Here is a 19,626-nt window from a genome sequence, read left to right on the forward strand (position 1 = left end):
ATATGCATGGGGGAACGGAGGGAGGAATTTACCCATAAAGCCATGAGTTTGGATGGTACAGAGGACAAAATATATTAGACATGGAAGGAGACTTTAGTAGAAATTCCAATTAACTTTGGTTGGAGGGTGAGTGTTAGGACGTAAACTACTGAGGCAGAGGAGGGGGCTAAAATCAGGAGTAGCGGGCTCCATTTTTGAACAGATCATGATTTAGAACAAAGAAAAGCTCATTTCTAACTCTGCCGTTCCCCTCTTCGCTCACTGACAGAAGGAAGTTCAACACGCAGCTGAAGACACCTGGCCAGGGTGACTCATAGCTGCAGCCAAACAAGAAATGTAGCAGCAGAAGAAATCAACTCTGGCCACGAAAACAAAAACAGCCCTTCTGAAAGGACAGTTCAGCTGGGGAACAGAGCAGGTGGGGACAGCACACAGACATTCCCATGGTGCAGTTGTAAAACAGCTGCAGATGCAGTAAGGAAGCAGCAAAAAGCTTCCCCTTCGGTAGCTGATACAGCAAAGTTCAGTGACCTCTAAAGAACAAAGTTTGTCTATGGGGCAGAAACTCCCTCTCCTTCCCCTTTTCACACACCACTTATTGCTTTCTACTCAAGAACTCAGTTCCTGCTGCTGGCGCATCAGAGGGACCAGGGCTATCCTGTCAAACCAATTGCAGAGACACACATTGAATACCACAGAAAAGGACCTGGGGTTGTGGCAGATCACAAATTGAATCTGAGCCAACAATGTGCTGCATTTGCAGAAAAAGGCTAATACTCTGGAGTGCACTACCCGGCATGAGGTATGTAAGACACGGGAGGTGATTGTCCCGCTCTGTTCAGCTCTGGGGAGAGCTCAGCTGGAGAGCTGTGTCCAGCTCTAGACCCCACGCTTTAGGAAAGATGTGGACAAACTGATCAGAGAGCAAAGGAGAGCAACAAACATGATCAGAGGGTTGGAAAACCTGACCTATGAGCAGAGGTGAAAGTAAGCCGCTACAGGCCGGTACGCCATGCCAGACCGGACCAGCTTCCCCAGGCTGGCGATTTAAAGGGCCCGGGGCTCCCTGCAGCAGCCGGAGCCCCGGGCTCTTTAAATCACCTCCCAAGCCCTGCTGCCACTGCCCAGGGCCTCAGGAAGTGGGGCTCAGGCGGCGCTTTAAAGGGCTGGGACTCCGCTGCGGCAGTGGTGGCTGGAGCCCTGAGCCCTTTAAATCATCCCAGGGCTCCCAGACACCTCTGCAGCTGGTAGCTCTGGGGGTGATTTAAAGGCCCCGGGGCTCCCAGCTACAGCCGGAACCCAGGGCCTTTAAATCTTTAAAGGCCCCGCCTCTTCCGGTTGAGGCCCCGCCTCTTCCGGTTGAGGCCCCGCCCCCGCTCAGGACTCCGGCGTACCGGTAAGCCCTTGAAGTTACTTTCACCCCGCCTATGAGGAAAGGTTGAAAACATTGGGCCTGTTCAGTCTAGAGGGGGAGAAGGCTGCGGAGGGACCTGATAACTGTCTGCAGCTACGGAAAAGGTTGTTATCAAGAGGACAGTGATCAGCTGATCTGCATGTCCACCGACAGCGGGACAACAAGGAATTGGCTTAATCTGCTGCAAGGAAATGTAGGTTAGATATTAGGGAAAACTTTCTAGCTAAGCTCGGGACCAGGTTTCCAAGCGGTTGTGGAATCCCTGGCAGTGGAGGGTTTTAAGAACAGGCTGGACAAACACCTGTCAGGCATGAGAGATGCGTCCAATAGGCTGGGGAAAGCTGTGCCCCCCCAAACAGCCCTGCGTGGCCCCGCCCACGTTTCTCCGCAAAGCCCCATCCTGCTTTGCCCGTTCCCCCAGCCCAGGCTGGCTGTTCCTCTTCAGTGCTACTGGGGCTGGGGTGGCCAGGACGTGGGAGGCCTGGGGCTGCTGGGGCCGTGCTGCCCTGTGCTTGGGGGGGCTGGAGGCACTGGGGCTGAGGGGCATGGGGAGGACAGCACATCGCCTGACCGCCCGGTGCTTGGGGCCGGGGGGGCTGCCTGCCACCTGCCTGACTGCCGGGTGCTCGGGGGCGGGCTGCCTGCCACCTGCCTGTCCGCCTGGTGCTCGGGGGCTGGGGGGCTGCCTGCCACCTGCCTGACTGCCGGTGCTTGGGGGCCGGGGGGGGGGGGGCTGCCTGCCACCTGCCTGTCCGCCTGGTGCTCGGGGGCTGGAGGGGGCTGCATGCTACCTGCCTGGCAGGCTGCCTGCTCCCCCTCCGTGTCCACAGAGCACCCCATGGGGATCAAACATGATGTTAATGGAGGGACTCTCTAGTAGGTAAGGCTGGAATAGCATTTACCTTGATCTAAAGCAGGCCAGGTGCTGGGATCAGTCCTCCCAGCAGACACTCCCATTGCTCTTCCATTAATCGGCTGCAGAATCTGCAGGGTGGCCGTTAACTCCTGTATTTATAATCTCCCACTCTGCCCCTGCAGTTTGATTGGCTCAGCTCTCAGAGGGTGAGGGCTGCAAGACTGCTTGCCCTTAACGAAAACTTCCTGTCCAGTTTGAGAACCAGTGACTGAGCATGTCCAAAATCTAGCTACGTCTGCTGAGGATTCCAGCTAAAATCCATCTCACTTCCCTCTCTTTTCTTTGGACTTAAAAATCAAATGCTGTAGTGTACAACACGTGGGTTACACATTATTAGCAGTATTACAGTAGCAGCTGGAGATTGGACCCCAAGGTGATGTGCACATTTAGTACTAGGAATATGGTAGCCCGCCCAAGATGGGTACCCCATTAGGGTATGCATTAATGCACCAGCCTGGAGTTAAAGTGCCCAAACCAGGTCAGCGCTTGCCCACAGAAGACTGGCTAGAAGGAGTGATCTCTGCATCCCCAAGGGATTAGGGCACTTAGAAGGCTGGAGACCAGTTTTCAGATCTCTGTCACAGCAGGGACTTAAACCCTGGTCTCTGACACCCCACCCGCATCCCCTAATCACCAGGCTAATGAAATAAACAGCGGAGCAGGGACTCCAACCTGGGCGTCCCTCCTCTTTGGCAAGTGCCCTGGCCACTGGGCTAGGCAGTCAATTGCTCGTTCTGTAGCTGGCCCAATGGATATTTAATTAAGGAACAGCTGCCACAGGAGAGACTCAGGGTCGACGCGTAGATTTCGACTTCTTGGAGTTCGAACTATCGCGTCTAATCTAGACGCGATAGTTCGAACTCCGGAAGCGCTCCCGTCGACTCCGGAACTCCACCACCGCGAACGGCGGTGGCGGAGTCAACGGGGGAGCCGCGAACTTCGATCCCGCGGCATCTGGACGGGTGAGTAGTTCGAACTAAGGTAGTTCGAGTTCAGCTACGCTATTCGCGTGGCTGAACTTGCGTACCTTACTTCGACACCCCCCCCTTAGTGTAGACCAGGCCTCAGAGAGACCAGAATAAGGGCAGGTCTACACTGGGGGGGGGGTCGATCTAAGATACGGAATTTCAGCTACGTGAATAGCGTAGCTGAAGTCGAAGTACCTTAGATCGAATTACTTACCGTCCTCACGGCGCGGGATCGACGTCCGCGGCTCCCCATGTCGACTCCGTACCGCCATTCACGTTGGTGGTGTTCCGGAGTCGACAGGAGCACATTCGGGGTTCGATATATCGCGTCTAGATGAGACGCGATATATCGAACCCCGAGAAATTGATTGCTACCCGCCGATCTGGCGGGTAGTGAAGACGTACCCTAAGCAACTGCCTGGTGGTCTCTGGAAGATGCTTTAGCCAACCACAAGTTACTGGTCTTATTTCAGGGGGAATGGGGTGAATTTCTCCAGTTTAATCTAGACTAGATCTAATGGTCCCTTCTGGCCTTAGCTCTACAAACTCATCCCTGCTGACTAGTTTTGTGGTCTTGGCAAAGTGCGTTAGGATGTTACTTATACGCTCTGAGTTGGGGAAGGGGCTAACAGGAGTCCCAGCGATCACAGATAGGTTCAGGACTGTTCAGTATTTTATTAATGGCCCAGGATTACAGGGTGAACAGTGAGAGGGGAAATTTACTGACGCTACCAAATTATTTTGGTGTGGAGGATTGTGAAGGGCTCCAGGCTAAAATATGCAGGTAACTGGGTAACGTGACGGCAGGTGAAATGCAGTGTAGAAAGGGTGAGGATGCACAGGGGAATAGGGTGACTAGACAGCAAGTGTGAAAAATTGTGATGGGGGTAGGGGGTAATAGGTTCCCATATAAGAAAAAGACCCCAAAATCGGGACTGTCCCTATAAAATCAGGACATCTGGTCACCCTACAGGGGAAGGAACCGTTTCAATGGTGTGATAGGACAATATCAGAAAGCCAAACTAAGAGAACTCCTGGCTAGAGCTCTAAGGAGAAACTCCATCTACAGGACACAAGAGGGAGCCATTGCCCTATCCAGCCATCCCCTTCCCCAACCCAAAGCAGAGACAAGCTATAAATAGGTTGAAGATAGTAGATTATTATCAGTAAATGTCAATTTCACCCTACAAGCACAAACCGGTGACAACATATTTCCATCCATAATCATCGACATTTACAAAGAGGCGAAGTAAGAAAATTCCTGCCCGAGAACTTAGCAGAGTTTGATTTAAGGCTATTGACTTTGTACATTTTGACACGTGATGTTGACAATTTTTGTTTTAGTGGTTATAAAGCTTGATCTTTTTGCATCTCAACGTCTACTGTCTTCATATAATAACTGTCTGGCCCCTGCTGTTGTCTGACCCTCCCCCATAATAACCTCGCAACGATGAAAACTCAAATTGATAAAAATCACAATAGAGCTTAAAAATAATCATGGATATTATCCATCAAAGTTATTTTAAAAAAATCCAATTCTGCCAAGCTTACTTACAGTCGATTTCCCTTTTCCACATAAGAACATAAGAACGGCCGTACCGGAGACCAAAGATCCATGTAGCCCAGTATCTGTCTACCGACAGTGGCCAATGCCAGGCGCCCCAGAGGGAGTGAACCTAACAGGCAATGATCAAGCAATCTCTCTCCTGCCATCCATCTCCATCCTGTAACGAACAGAGGCTAGGGACACCATTCTTACCCATCCTGGCTAACAGCCATTAATGGACGTAACCACCATGAATTTATCCAGTCCCCTTTTAAACATTGTTATAGTCCTAGCCTTCACAACCTCCTCAGGTAAGGAGTTCCACAAGTTGACTGTGCGCTGCGTGAAGAAGAACTTCCTTTTATTTGTTTTAAACCTGCTGCCTATTAATTTCATTTGGTGACCCCTAGTTTCTTCATTTAATCACAACAGTTTATTCCATCTAGTTCCCTATTTTTCCCTCTACCGTATCGGACAAGATAATCTAGTATCTTAATATTTGATATCTATACTTCAATTCAGTCATTCACAGACAGGGAAAAAGGGAAGTCTCTTCAATCAAGGCTGCAAATACTGACTTTCCTCAGGCTATTTAGAAAGTCTTAAGAAACCCCACAATTAGAGTACTGAGGGTTTTTTTAAATTCTTTCAGGCCTCTGCCCTGCCTTTTCTAAAAGGTCTTGATGGCTGAGCAATTCTTAAACAGTGTTGAGTGTTTGAATTTAAATAACAACAATAATTCAGCAAAATGTCAAATAATCGGCTCAATTGGGATTGTTTAATCAGAAATTATTAGTCAAAAATTAACACAGCAGATTACAGAAAGGAAAAGTATATATAAGAACGGCCGTACTTGGTCAGGCCAATGGTCCATCTAGCCTAGTATCCTTCTTCTGACTGTGGCCAGTGCTACGTGCTTCAGAGGGAACAAACAGAACAGAGCAATTTCAAGCAACTCATCCCCTGTTGTTCAATCCCAGATTCTGGCAGTTGGAGGCTTAGGGACACCCAGAGCATGGGGTTGCATCCCTGACCATCTTAGCTAATAGCCATTGATGGACCTATCCTCCATGAACATAACTAATTCCTTTTTGAACCCAGTTATACTTTGGCCTTCACAACATCCTCCATCAAGGAGTTCCACAGGTTGACTGTGTGTTGTGTGAAGAAGTACTTCCTTTTGTTTGTTTTAAACCTGCTGCCTACTAATTTAATCTGGTGACTCCTAATACTACTACTAATACAGTCAAGATTTTATAGACCTCTACCATATTCCCCCTTAGTCTTCTTTTTTCCTAAGATGAACAGTCCTCATCTTTTTAATCTCTCCTCAAAGGGTAGCTGTTCCATACCCCATAATCATTTTTTGTTTCCTTCTCTCTACCTTTTCCAATTCTAATATATGTTTTGGGATGGGGCGACCAGAACTGCACGCAGTATTCAAGGTGTGGGCGTATCATGGATTTCTATAGAGGCAGTATGATATTTTCAGTTTTATTATCTATCCTTTCCCTAATGGTTCTTAGCATTCTGGTCGCTTTTTTGGCTGCCGCTGCACTTTGAATCAATGTTTTCAGAAAACTATACTCAACCAGTCTGGGCAGCAGTTTAGCAGCACTGGATTCTTCCAGCTAGCTCCCAAAATATATCCCTTATATACTGGTGTAGAACAAAGATAGTCCTTTCTCATGATTTGATTTGATTTTGAATCGATAAGCAAATAACAGCTGTAATTACTTAATTACCACTGGGAAATTTGCAATCACAATTAACTCTCAAGGCTTAGACATTAATCAGTAGATTACTGGTTAGCTGTTGCATTGATTTCAGAACACATCTGCTATACCAATTGTTCTTTGTCCATTTTGTCCATTATTAATCTTACCAATTACAATGCATTTATGTATACCCCTTATCAATTACACTATTTTGTCTATGACAACGCACTTCTATAGAAACAGGCATCCCTTTATAGACTATACCGGTTTCCAGAAAAGAGACAAAGAAAATCACCTACGGATTGTGAACCTCTTTTCATGGTATCTGATCTACATAATTGATTCATTCATTCCAAGGCCAGAAGGGACCATTGTGATCATTAGTCTGACTTCCTGCATAACACAGGCCAGAGAACTGCCCCCAAATAGTTCCCAGAGCAGAGCTTTAGAAGAAACATCCAATCTTGATTTAGAAATTAACGGTAATGGAGACTCCACCATGCCCCTGGGGAAATTGTTCCAATGGTTAATTACTCTCTCTGTTAAAAATATACGCCTTATTTCTGGTCCAAATTTTTCTAGCTTCAACTTCCAGCCATTGGATTGTGTTAGACTGTTCTCTGCTAGATTGAACAGCCCATTATTAAATATTTGTTCCCCCTGTAGATACGTATAGACTGTATCAAGTCACCCCTTAACCTTCTCTTCGTGAAGCTAAATAGATGGAGCTCTTTGAGTCGGTCTCTAGTCTCAGGCCATGAGGAGCAGGTCCGTAAAAGGGGAAGGGGCCCTGTGCTCGGCAGTGCACTCACAAGCTTGGACCACCCGTGAAGGCCCTTTGCCCAGACCACCTGGCCAGCGGTTCACCGCGTTGCAATCCATCGTGCCTCGGGAAGACTTACCTTCATCGCATTGTCCATCGCTGCACTGTGGGACACTTACCTTGAAGGATCCTGACATCTCCAGTGCCGTGCTTGTCCTGGGAGCATGAGTATGTGAGTGTGACACACATACACCCCTTCTTTTGAGCTTAGCTATCAGTATAATGAACATGCTGCTTTCTGCCAAACTCTGGTGGGTCATTAGTCCTCCCTAAGCTTACCAGCTGGCCCAATATCGGGTAACAGGACTCTGGTTTATTTACTAAGAATAAAGAACAGGAGTCCTTGTGGCACCTTAGAGACTAACAAATTGATCTGAGCATAAGCTTTCGTGGGCTACAGCCCACTTCATCGGATGCACAGAATGGAACATACAGGAAGAAGATATATACACATACAGAGAATATGAAAAGATGGAAGTTGTCCTACCCACTCTAAGAGGCTAATTAATTGCAATGAGCTATTGTCAGCAGAAGAAAAAAAAACGTTTGTCTCTAAGGTGCCACGAGTACTTCTGTTCTTTTTGAGGGTACCACTCCGAAACCTGTTACTAAGGCTGCCACTCCGAAAGCTGTTACTAAGAATAGTGCTCATTCATCATTTGGGGACCTCAGTAATTACACTAAAAATAAAAGTGGTGTTACGTTGCAACCATCCACCAAGAGTGTTGGATGTTTTTTATCTAACTTCTCCATATGTCTGCCGGGAACTTATTACTTAGGACCAGATGCTAAAGATATTTAAGCGCCTAACGTTGCAAATAGGCTCCTAGACGAAGATCCTGACAGTGAAAGGTGTTTTAGATGCCAGTGGTATTTAGGTCCCTAGTTTTAGTGCGGCCGCACCCAAATGAGCCGATCCAAAACAGCCCACGTGTGATGGAGGGAGCGGAAAACCAACTGCCCTCCCCCGTCCACCTCACGCAGCTGGCCTAGGCCTGCCAGCCATGCTGTGTGATGAAGGGCAGGCCAGCACGGCAGTGAATGCCATGACCTGAGCTCACACCACCTCCATTTCATCTTGGCTCATCCCCGGCCAGACACAAATAGCAGCAGGTTCTGTGCCAAGCGTCACGTGAGAGGAGGAGGATGCAAAGTGTCTCTGGGTTGTGACTTCTCTTGCCCTGATTTCCCAGGTGCCCAGAGAGAAGCCTGTCCCCATAGCCGGCTCACAACCCCTGCCTGACTCAGCTATTCTGCTACCGAAAGCAGAGCAGATTCCTCCCTGGAAGACAAGCTCTAGAGAGCAACTCAGCTTTTCTGCTGTATGAAACAGAGCCAAGACCACACTGCAGGACAGGATCTCTCGCCTAGAGTGACTCTGCATTTCTGCTCTGTAACGCACAGCAGACACCTCGCTGGGAGGTGGGATCTCTCTCGACTCTCGCAGACCCTAGCAGGTAGGTGCTACTTTTCAATAAACACTTGAGCCTCCTTCTGGCTAAACATTTCATCGGCCAGATCCGGAGCTGCCCACTGCGCTTTTCCTCACGTCTTACGCAGACTGGGTTTGGCCAAGCAGAAGCAGAGCTTGGATGGGGGGACCGGCCTCTATGATGATCTATTTTTTTTTGGAGATTCATAGAGTTTAAGGCAGGGGTGGGCAAACTTTTTGGCCTGAGGGCCACATCGGGGTTCTGAAACTGGGTAGGGAAGGCTGTGCCTCCCCAAACAGCCTGGCCCCTGCCCCCATCTACCCCCTCCCACTTCCTGCCCCCCTCAGAATCCCCGACCCATCCAACCACCCCACCCCCCGCTCCCTGTCCCCTGACTGCCAAGACCCCTATCCACACCCCCATCCCCTGACAGGCCCCCTGGGACTCCCACCTCCATCCAACTGCCCCCTCCTCCCTGTCCCCTGACCACCCCTTCCCAGGACCTCCCACCCCTAACTGCCCACCCCCGGGACCCCATCCCCATCCAACCCCCCTGCTGTCTGTCCCCAAGCTGCCCAGACACCTGTCCACACCCCTGCCCCCTGACAGGCCCCTTGGGACTCCCACCCCCATCCAACTGCTTCCTGCTCCCTGTCCCCTGACTGCCCCCGGGACCCCCTGCCCCTTATCCAACCCCGCCGCACTGCACAGCTGTAGCCAGCCACGCCGCCACGCTTCCCAGCAGGAGCGGCAGGCCAGAGCGCTGGTGGCGCAGTGAGCTGAGGCTGCAGGGGACGGGGGACAGCAGGAAGGGGCTGGGGCTTAGCCTCCCCAGCCAGGAGCTCAGGGGCCGGGCAGGACGGTCCCACGGGCCGGATGTGGCTTGTGGGCTGCAGTTTGCCCACCTCTGGTTTAAGGTCAAAAGGGGTCGTTATGATCAGCCAGTCTGGCATCCTGTCTAGCACCAGCCAGGGAATTGAATGCAGGCCACGCATCAGCAGAGTCCAGTGATCATCATGGAAAGGCCCAAGTGAAACACGCACGTATATTTCACTCTGCTCTGAAATAGGAGTATGGCTTTTCCAGCTCTTGCCTCTAAATCTTACCTCCCCAGTATCAGAAATAGGAGGAAGCACCCAGGACTGACTTGGCTAGCCAAGCTGGTAGCCACCTGGCAAAAGCAGTAGCCCCTCCGTTTCTCCTCTGAGATGGCGGCTAGAGAAAGGAGCAGCTGCACCGCTGTTTTGAAGGTGTTTTGGGGGTGAACAATTTTCTCAGCACCTAACTTGGAAAGAGAAAAGGCCCCAGAGCTGCAGTTACATTTTGGCAGCATTATCTGAACTGGCCCTGACCCCTTCCTTGCACGGGCTAAGATGGGATCATCAGTAGGCAGCCCGTGTGGTCCAAACCCGGACAGCCAGAGACTTTTCAGCAGACCACAGGATGTGCCAGGACTCAGGGCTTCAGCCCCGCCTGGAATCCCGCCAGGACTCGGGGCTTCAGAGGGAAGCCGGACACGCTTTGTCCAGCCCTTCCTGTCCCGGTGTAGATTTGGGATTGCAGAGAACGGAGAAGAGCTCACCCTGCACCAGCGAATCTTACAGGCATGAGAGTTGCTGGCTGCCTCCCTCCTTGTTTTCCCCATCCCTCAGTCAGCAGTTTCAGGGGCAGCACGCAGCCGGTAGCTGGCCCTAACAGGAATGGAAAATTACTCCGACCAGGGAGAAGCACCTGAACCACTCATCAGGATCAGCAAAGCCCCAGCACAGCCACCAAAGGCTGCCTGTGACCCAGCCTCCATGAAGACATTGGCTCATAGGCTACAAAGGGTTAAGCAGAGCAACAGCTAGGACACAGAGGCCAACGGGTAGGTGAGATTGCTCCCAGTGCAGGATGGGAAGATGAGAGGGGGTGAAGCATTCTTCTCTTGTGGAACCAGAGGCCACTGGATAGTAGGGGCACTTGCCATCACTGCTTGGGGAGGATCTGAGGGGGAAGCGCCTGCACCCATGGGTCCCTAAGGCAATCAGGTGCTGGGGTCATCCAGGCCACTGGGTGGGTGGAGCACCCACCAACACTGGGTGGGGCACGGTCACCAGTAGGCATGGAACTGCAGGATGGAGATGTTAGTGCCTGGGTGAGAATCTACCACAAGTTGGGAGCCCTCTGGGAGGGTTGTACATTTGCAAACACAGATCAGAGAAATCACCAAGCAAGAGAAGGTTTCCAGGGGCTTCTGACTCTGTAGTGAAAGGATGAAGAGTTCATGTGTACGAAGTGTTGTTTTCTTTCAGGCTCGGATACGTATGTTAAAGAAACCACAAAAGGCTGAAAAGTTTTTAATATATTATCTACATACAGCGATGCCTATAATAACTGCATTTGACAATACTCATTCAAAACTTAAAACAGTATTTTAATGCTAACATTTGCATCCATTTGACATTTTATCGAAGTACTTTCTCAAAGGCTTAGCTGTCATTTATTACATCTTTCTTGGAGGGTTTTTTTAGGTTATATAGTGGTTTGATTTTATTTTTCATTTAATGCACTAAAAATATAAGCAATAGGCCCTGGGTATATTTCACAGCATTGTACATGTTCATTGAACACGGGCACTTGCAGCGTGAAAAACATTTCTCTGGAGTCCAGAGCTTGAGTGTATCTTGACCAAGAAATCTGGACCATGACAAAAAGTAATTGATTCCCCCCAGACTAAGAGCTGAAGTCTCGGCCCAGATACCTGTGAAGTGACAGAACTGTGACCAGTTCCACCCCGTAGACACTCCAGCTAGAGCTAGGAAGAATTTGTCATATGAAACTTACTCTGGCAAAAAACGCAGATTCAGCAACAACAAAACAGTTTATAAATTTATGTAAAAGCAGCAAAGAGTCCTGTGGCACCTTATAGACTAACAGAAGTTTTGGAGCATGAGCTTTCGTGGGTGAATACCCACTTCGTCGGATGCATGTAGATGCATGTTTTGGAGCATGAGCTTTCACCCACGAAAGCGCATGCTCCAAAGCTTCTGTTAGTCTATAAGGTGCCACAGGACTCTTTGCTGCTTTTACAGATCCAGACTAACATGGCTACCCCTCTGATATTATAAATTTATGTTGATTTCACTGAATCGTTTTGGTTTAAACTCTAAAAACACATTCCAAAAACCCAAAACATTTAAACTGTAACATTTCTGGTTCCAAACGTTTCAATTCATCAGTTTGAAATGATTGTTTCAAAAAGTCCTTTAATTTTGTTTGGAAAACAACAACAACAATCAAAAGCATTTAAAAACGCTCAAAATGGAACAAATGTTTGTTTTTTCAGGTCAAACAAAATATTTCCTTTGACCCAATTTTTTTATTTCTATTTTTTTGAAATGCCAACGAACCAAAACATCTTTTCTTTGCCCAGTTCTGAGAGCGGAACCATTCTGCTTACAAGAAGAAATGGAGGAATCTGGTGAATCTCACAGATTGTTTAACAGCTGGACACACGTGAGGCCTCAGCTGGAAAACTGTGTCCAGTTTTAGGCCCTGCACTTTAAAAAAGATGTGGCCAAACTGGAGAGAGTGCAAAGGAGGGCAACAAACATGAGAAGAGAACAAAACCTATGAGGAAAGGTCAAAAGACCTGGGCATGTTTAGTTTAGAGAAGAGAAAGCAGAGGAGGGACCTGATAACAATCTTCAAATATTTACAAGACTGTTCGAAAGAGCACAGTGATCAGTTTTTCTCCATGTCCGCTGAAAATAGGACAAGCAGTAATGGGCTTAATCTGCAGCAAGGGAGATTTAGGTTAAATATTAGGAAACACTTTCTAACTGTGCGAGCAGTGAAGCTGTGGAACAGGCTTCCGAGGGTGGTTGTGGAATCCCTACTGCTGGAGGTTTCTAAGAACAGGTTGGACAAAAAACGGTCACTGATGTCAACACCATCAGGGGCTTGTTCACCTGCACATCTACCAATATGAACTATGCCATCATGTGCCAGCAATGCCCCTCTGCAACGTACATTGGCCAAACCAGACAGTCTCTACACAAAAGAATAAATGGACACAAATCTGACATCAGGAATCATAACATTCAAAAACCCGTAGGAGACCACTTCAACCTCCCTGGTCACTCAATAACAGACCTAAAAGTGGCAATTCTTCAACAAAAAAAACTTCAAAAACAGACTCCAACGTGAAACTGCAGAACTGGAATTAATTTGCAAACTGGACACCATCAGATTAGGCCTGAATAAAGACTGGGAGTGGTTGGTTCATTATAAAACCTAAACCTAATTTCTCCAGTACTAATTTTCCCCTACTGTTACTCACACCTTCTTGTCAACTGTCTGAAATGGGCCACTCTCATTACCACTTCAAAAGTTATTTTTCCTCCCCTGGTATCCTGTTGTCAATTGAATTGTCTCGTTAGACTGACCTCACACTTGGTAAGGCAACTCCCGTCTTTTCATGTATTTATACCTGCTCCTGTATTTCCCACTCCATGCATCTGATGAAGTGGGTTCTAGCCCACGAAAGCTTATGCCCAAATAAATGTGTTAGTCTCTAAGGTGCCACAAGGACTCCTTATTGTTTTTGCTGATACAGACTAACACGGCTAGCGCTCTGAAACCTAATCTCCTAGGTTTACTTGGTCCTGCCTCAGCACAGGGGGCCGGACTAGATGACCTCTCCAAGTCCCTTCCAGCCTGGCATTTCTGTGATTCTAACCCTAGCACCGTCTCTATCTCTAGTTCTTGCATCTCATGTCATTTTATTATTAAATCATTCCAGAGCCTGTGATTCGGTAGCAATGGCCACTGGCGACAAATACACGATTATACGCACCAAACGCAAAGAGCTGATAGGAATCATTCAGAGAGACCCCGAGAGCGTCTTGGATGAGTTATTAGTCCAGTCCGTCATCACAGAGGAGGAGTACGACAGCGTGAACCAGCTACAAGACAAAGTGGCCAGAATTAGGAAATTGCTGATTTACATACAGAAAAGGGGGGAGTCGACCTGCCGAGACTTTCTGGAGTGTTTAGAAATCTTATTCCCAGGCACAAATCGGCTTTTGCAACCTTCAGAATATGGTAAGTTGCATCTCAAACATAGGCACTGACTTTCTAGCACAGGGGTTCTCAGACTTTTGTACTGGTGACCCCTTTCACACAGCAAGCCTCTGCGTGCGACCCCCCCTTATACATTAAAAACACTTTTTCATATATTTAACACCATTATAAATGCTGGAGGCAAAGCAAGGTTTGGGGTGGAGGCTGGCAGCTCGTGAACCCCCATGTAATTACCTCATGGCCCCATGGCCCAGTTTGAGAACCCCTGTTCTAGCAGAACTGTCATATTGTGCTAGATTTATAGTCTGACCCAGGAGCGGCGGAAGTGCCCTGGGGGGGGCATAGGTGCCCAAACTGTGCCCCCCCAAGCCCCGCCCCAGCCCCGCCCCTTCTCCTTGAGCCCCAGTCCTGGCACCACCCATTCCCACCAAGGCCCCACCCTCACACCGCCCCGTCTCCATCAGCCCCTGCCCTCGTGCCGCCCCCTTTCCTGAGGCCCAACTCCTGTACCCCCTCTTCCCCCCCAGACCCCACCCCCACTTGCTCCTCTCCACCCCCTCCCTCCCATCACTCACCCTTACTGCTGGTGAAAAGTAGAATGGCATAGTCCTTCCACTTTTAACAGCGGGGGGGGGGGCACGGCCCCCTGGCCTTCCCTGTTCTGGCGCCCCTGGCCTGACCTCAAAAAGTAGTTAAAGAGGCTGTTTTTTCTCCTTAAGAGAGGGGGGCTGATTGATTTAGCACATTAGTTTTATTTATTTAAATGAGTTCAACAGATTATATGAATTTTAGGTCACAACATAGGTTGTCAACTTCAAAGTTAGGTTTAAACAAATGTATTTTAAGAAAAAAATTACTTTTATTATTAATTTATATTTATTAATATAATCAGCATTATTATTTGTATCTTTGGAGGGCCTGGGTGTTCCAGGCATGGGCCAGCTCCCCAGTGTGCCAGGCAATTAGGGTGACCAGATGTCCCGATTTTATAGGGACCATCCTGATTCTTGGGTCTTTTTCTTATATAGGCTCCTATTACCCCCCACCCCCGTCCCAATTTTTCACATTTGCTGTCTGGTCACCCTACAGGCACTGCACAGTCTCACGGTTTATGGTTTGTAGTGTGGTCATCTGCCGGAATGGCGACCTTGCGTTTCTGTGCCGTGAATGAAGCCTGCGCATCGCCATTGGGCAGGTGGAGGAACGCACCAAAGGGGCTGATCAAAGGAATCCCTCTGCCAAATGGTGCTCGGAGAGGGGAACCATACGGGCTTAACGACACAGAGGACAGGCACAGGCGACAGATATCATAGGCCAGGGCAGGCTAAACCTCCCCTGACCCACATTGCGCCCGAGGCCCCGCTCTCCCTTTGTACCTGAAGCCAACGGAGACAGAGGCGGCCCGGGGTGGTGCTGGGGCCAGCCGGGGAGCGGGACAGGTGCTCGGGAGAGCCCTGGAGCTGGCCCGGCGCTGGGAGGGGCGGGGGGTAGCTCAGCCCAGTGCTGGGGCCAGCCTGGCGCTTGGAGGGGGGGCACCTGGGGTGGGCGGGCTGTGGCTCCTTTGGCCGTGCGGGGGGACCGCTTGGGGCTGTGGCAGGCGGGGGCGCGGGCAGGCTCGCCTCCCTGAAGGGGGGATTCCCCCACCACTTGTGGGCGCAGAAATGGCCCGGACCAGACTGGGGTGGGAGTCCCTCACAGCGACAGAGAGGGGACTAGCAAACGCCTGTTCAATGCCACTGAGGCCCGACCGCGAGGCTTGCACTGCCTGGGGGAGTGCGGGGGGGAGCTTCAAAGGGGAAAACCTGCCACAGGAAGGGGCGCTGAACTGGGAGAAGCTGCTCCACCTCAGAGAGCCGAGAGGGAGACAGCAACCGGCCTCGCTGTGCCAGCAGCAGGCCCCAGCCTCGCGGCCGCGTGCCCCCCGAGGAAGGGCTGAGGGTGTCGACTAAGCCCAAAGGCCTGGCCCCGGCAGCCGGCCTGAGCTCCGGGTCACCCTGGCTTTTCCATTCCCCACAGACTCCCCTCTCCCAGAAGGGAAGAGAGAGGGGAGAGGACTTTCCTTTTCTGTTTGTTTGCTCCCAGAACCCCTTGAGCGTCTGCCAGGGTGGGGGAGAAAGACACAATACAAGGACCTGAAGTGGGGTCTGCGGGGGACTTTAGGGGACTCTGTCCCCCACAGGGCCCTAAACGACAACAGATGAAATGGGAAGGTGCTGCACACACACAGTACAAAAAGCCGGCCCCCAAGAGTTTACAATCTCTTGTCACGCTGTCCTCAGGGTGCCCTTAACCGTAAGCCACAGTGTCTCTTCTCTGCCTCAGCTTTGCTGGCGCTTAAACTGTGTGTCAGCTCCCTGCCGCACCAGCCCGTCCGCTCCACCACAAACTCCTCGAGACTCAGCCAGTCTTAACCTTGCCTTGCAGGTGGCGTTCAATTAATCCCAATTCCTGAGTTCCATAGAGACGTCTCTCGGCAGCGTCCGGTCCCCCTCACGGGACACTCACAGAAATTATTAAATCCGCTGTCTCCAAAGGGAGAGCGAGCACACGCACAAAGCAGGACACGCACCCGTTTTACTTTCCTACCCAGCGCTGAGATGGTTCGTAGCAAAACTAAGCCTGAGTTCCTTAAGGAAGAGCAGAGACTGAAGTGATACTAAGCAAGAGCGGAAGTTACAAACGAAACGAAAGTAACAGGCTTTCTAGTGACTCAAACTTCACTTTAGCACGTTCCCATCTTCGCCTCGGCAGCTTTCTCACTTGCATCGAGTTACCAGCATCACCAGCCCCTCAGGAGCCGCTGGTCACAGAATCAGAGGGCATTGATCCCTTTATCCCAAGTGATAGGTACCCGCGGAGCCCCCCGTTCTTCCCTTTCACCGCCCGGAATGCCTTTGAGATGAACTCTGTGAACAGTTCCTCTGCCCGGCTGCTGCTGCTGCTTCCAGGTGCAGGCAGCACGCCCCTTCTCCCACCTCCGGCCCATCGCCTCTCTCAACTGGCTTGATCACTTCCTTTATCTTAGATGCCAATGTCCTTCTATTGCCCTGTGCTTGTGATCCAGCCCTGCCGGTTTTCTTGATCCACATTCCTTTGTCAAGGGCAGGTTTATTTCTCAGTGGCGGATTAGCCACTGGGCTGATGGGGCCTGCGCTCAGGGGCCCCAGAAACAATCTGCCACCAGGTGGCAGAAACCCGGAGCCCCGTCAGGAGCCCCGGGCTGGCGGGCAGGGCAGGGGAAGCCCCCGCACCCCGACTCCACTCCCCGGCAGAAGCGCCAGGCGCGCGAAACCCCGGCTGTGGCACTGGAGGAGTTCTTGCTCGCTGCTGTGGCCCTGGGGCCACGGCTGGGGGGACAGAGCTTCTCTGGTCTAGGGTGAGGCAGAAAGGAGCAAATGGGCTGCTGTGGGGGGATGGAAATAGGCGAGATCATAGGTGGAACAGGGCATGGTCATGGGGGAGGGGAAGGGTCAGAATGGGGTGGGGCTGTGGGCAGGGCCACAGGCGGAAAGGGTGGGAGAGGCCCCCCACTTGGTCTCCAGGAAACCTTAATCCGCCTCTGGCCTTCACAAGATTATACATACATCTCTATATACAACCCCTACATCCTGACTCTCACCAGCGAGTCACCAGTTGTTATATGATACTTTACAAGACACTGTTTGGCGAAATATTTTCACAATATCGGGTGGGCTCCACCCTTCGCCAGTTGGCATAATGGGGCGGTTAGAATCAGACCTATGTAAATACTCTCAAACTTCACGTAACTTTTGTCTGGGAATTTCCTAGACCTGTGTGCTGCACCGTTCATTAAGCAGGTTATATGAGTGTATGGAGAAACATGAAGCAAACGAAGACAATTAAAAACTGAATACCGTTCACCTATTCCTCCTCTGTTTTTCTTGGTAGATTTTTTCAACCCAGAGCGAGATTCACGCACTGTGCGAGACCCAGAACCAAGGGAGAGAGATTTTTTCAATCCAGAGCACCATACAGAGCTGAAGGATGAAGATGGTTTCAATCCAGAGCAGGAATCGGAGACTCAGCGAGACCCAGAGCCAGAGGAGAAAGATGGTTTCAATCCAGAGCCCGATCCACAGCTGGAGGAGGAAGACAGTTCAAATCCAGAGAAGGAATCAGACATTGAGCCAGACCCGGAGACGGGTGGTTCCGATTTGGAGCAGGAATCGGAGACTCGGCGAGATCAAGAGCCCGAGGAGGAAGATGGCTCAAATCCAGAGGAAGAATTAGAGACGGAACCAGACCCTGAGCCAGAAGGTTCAAATTCAGAGCAGGAATCGGATACTCAGTGAGACCTAGGAAAAAAACCATCTCTCAAAAGGTACATCCTCATAGGTGATTCATTCTATATCCATAGAGTCCAATTTTGACTGCCATGGGCTACCCTTAGAGTTTCAACCACTTATAACCAGTAATTCACTCCAAGAGGCCACCGATGGAGAAGAGTAATTCCCTCGCTGTTGCCAGGATTGCGTTGTTAACTAGAAGGGGGATCCCTGTGAAGCGCTGTGCATGATCATAGCAGCACCACGATTTCTTCATCCTTCGGGACGTGGGGTCTGGGAACATCCCTCGGGAAACCGCAGATGGGCTGGCCGAAATTTCCTGGTATTTCCCTGCTGGGAGGGAGAAATCAAATGCACCCGTGTGAACTATCCCATCCAGCGCAAATGGTCAGGGCGCCGGCAGGAGAAGTGGGAGGCCGCAACCATTTCTCTAATTGTGGCTCTTGCAACTGACATCCAAGCCTTTGTCACTTCGCTGTTAGACCCGGTCAGACACGGCAGCTGGCGCAGAATTCGGCAGCTAAGCAAGGTGTCATTTCACGAGCCAAACCTGTGACCCATAATGGCTGCCAATTGGTTCCCAGATTGACTTGAAGATCTTGGTTAAACTGCCAGGTGGCATAAGACCTACCTATTAATAGCTGCTTCTCTCCCTGTGATATCTGCTGTCATGTCCACCCTCTGCCTAGCTCCTGTCTCACCCACTGAGCTGGGAAGCTCAGATGCATTCTGCAGTGGTTCCCTCACTTGACCAATGGTGGTGAATCTTTCCTCTCCAGGGCCTCGCTCTTATCTCTTCTTCTCGCTGCTTCCTTATATTTTACCATCACTCCCTAGATGCAGCCCCCTTGCACTTTCTTCACTGGATGCCAATGGCCAAAATACTCATTTTATTAGCCCCATCTGAAGCCCTTCACCATCCAGCCCACCCCAAAAAATTGGGTGACGCTGGCCAATTTCCCCATCTCCCGCTTCATCCCATTATTCTCAGCCCGTAATAAATGTAGGGAATAACTCCAGCCCTGGTACCGATCCCACCCCTCGCACACACTCTGATGGAGGTGGAGTTGCATCTTCAAACCAGTTTGATTATTTGTACTCACTGCTCCTACGGAGGGCAAGGAGGGGTTGAGGACGAGCTCCAGAACTTTTCAATGCACAGTGGCATTGTCAGGAACTATTAGGAAAGAGAGAGAAAAATAAGACAGAAAAATATCATCATGCCACTGCACAAATCCATGGGTTCAGAAAAGAGCAACCAAGATGATCAAGGGTATGGAACAGCTTCCACACGAGGAGAGACTACAAAGATTAGAGCTGTTCATCTTACAAAACAGACGACTAAAGGGGGATATGATGGAGGTCTATAAAATAAGGAACAGATGGGAAAAGGGAACAGAGAAGTGTTATTTACCTTTTCCTACAACTCCAGGG

The 19,626-nt window shown here is 50.1% G+C and overlaps 1 protein-coding gene across 1 annotated transcript; it reads left to right on the top strand.

The window, feature by feature from the left end:
• Positions 1-8,634: 8,634 nt before the first annotated feature.
• On the top strand, positions 8,635-19,626 carry LOC123368064 (nucleolar protein 3-like). Its single transcript, XM_045012544.1, has 3 exons — positions 8,635-8,842; positions 13,605-13,906; positions 17,795-19,626. Exons 2-3 carry the CDS (start codon positions 13,624-13,626, stop codon positions 18,196-18,198), a joined length of 687 nt encoding a protein of 228 aa, XP_044868479.1. The 5' UTR covers positions 8,635-8,842; positions 13,605-13,623; the 3' UTR covers positions 18,199-19,626.

The sequence above is a fragment of the Mauremys mutica genome, chromosome 4, assembly GCF_020497125.1.
Source record: "Mauremys mutica isolate MM-2020 ecotype Southern chromosome 4, ASM2049712v1, whole genome shotgun sequence".
Taxonomy (NCBI): domain Eukaryota; kingdom Metazoa; phylum Chordata; order Testudines; family Geoemydidae; genus Mauremys; species Mauremys mutica.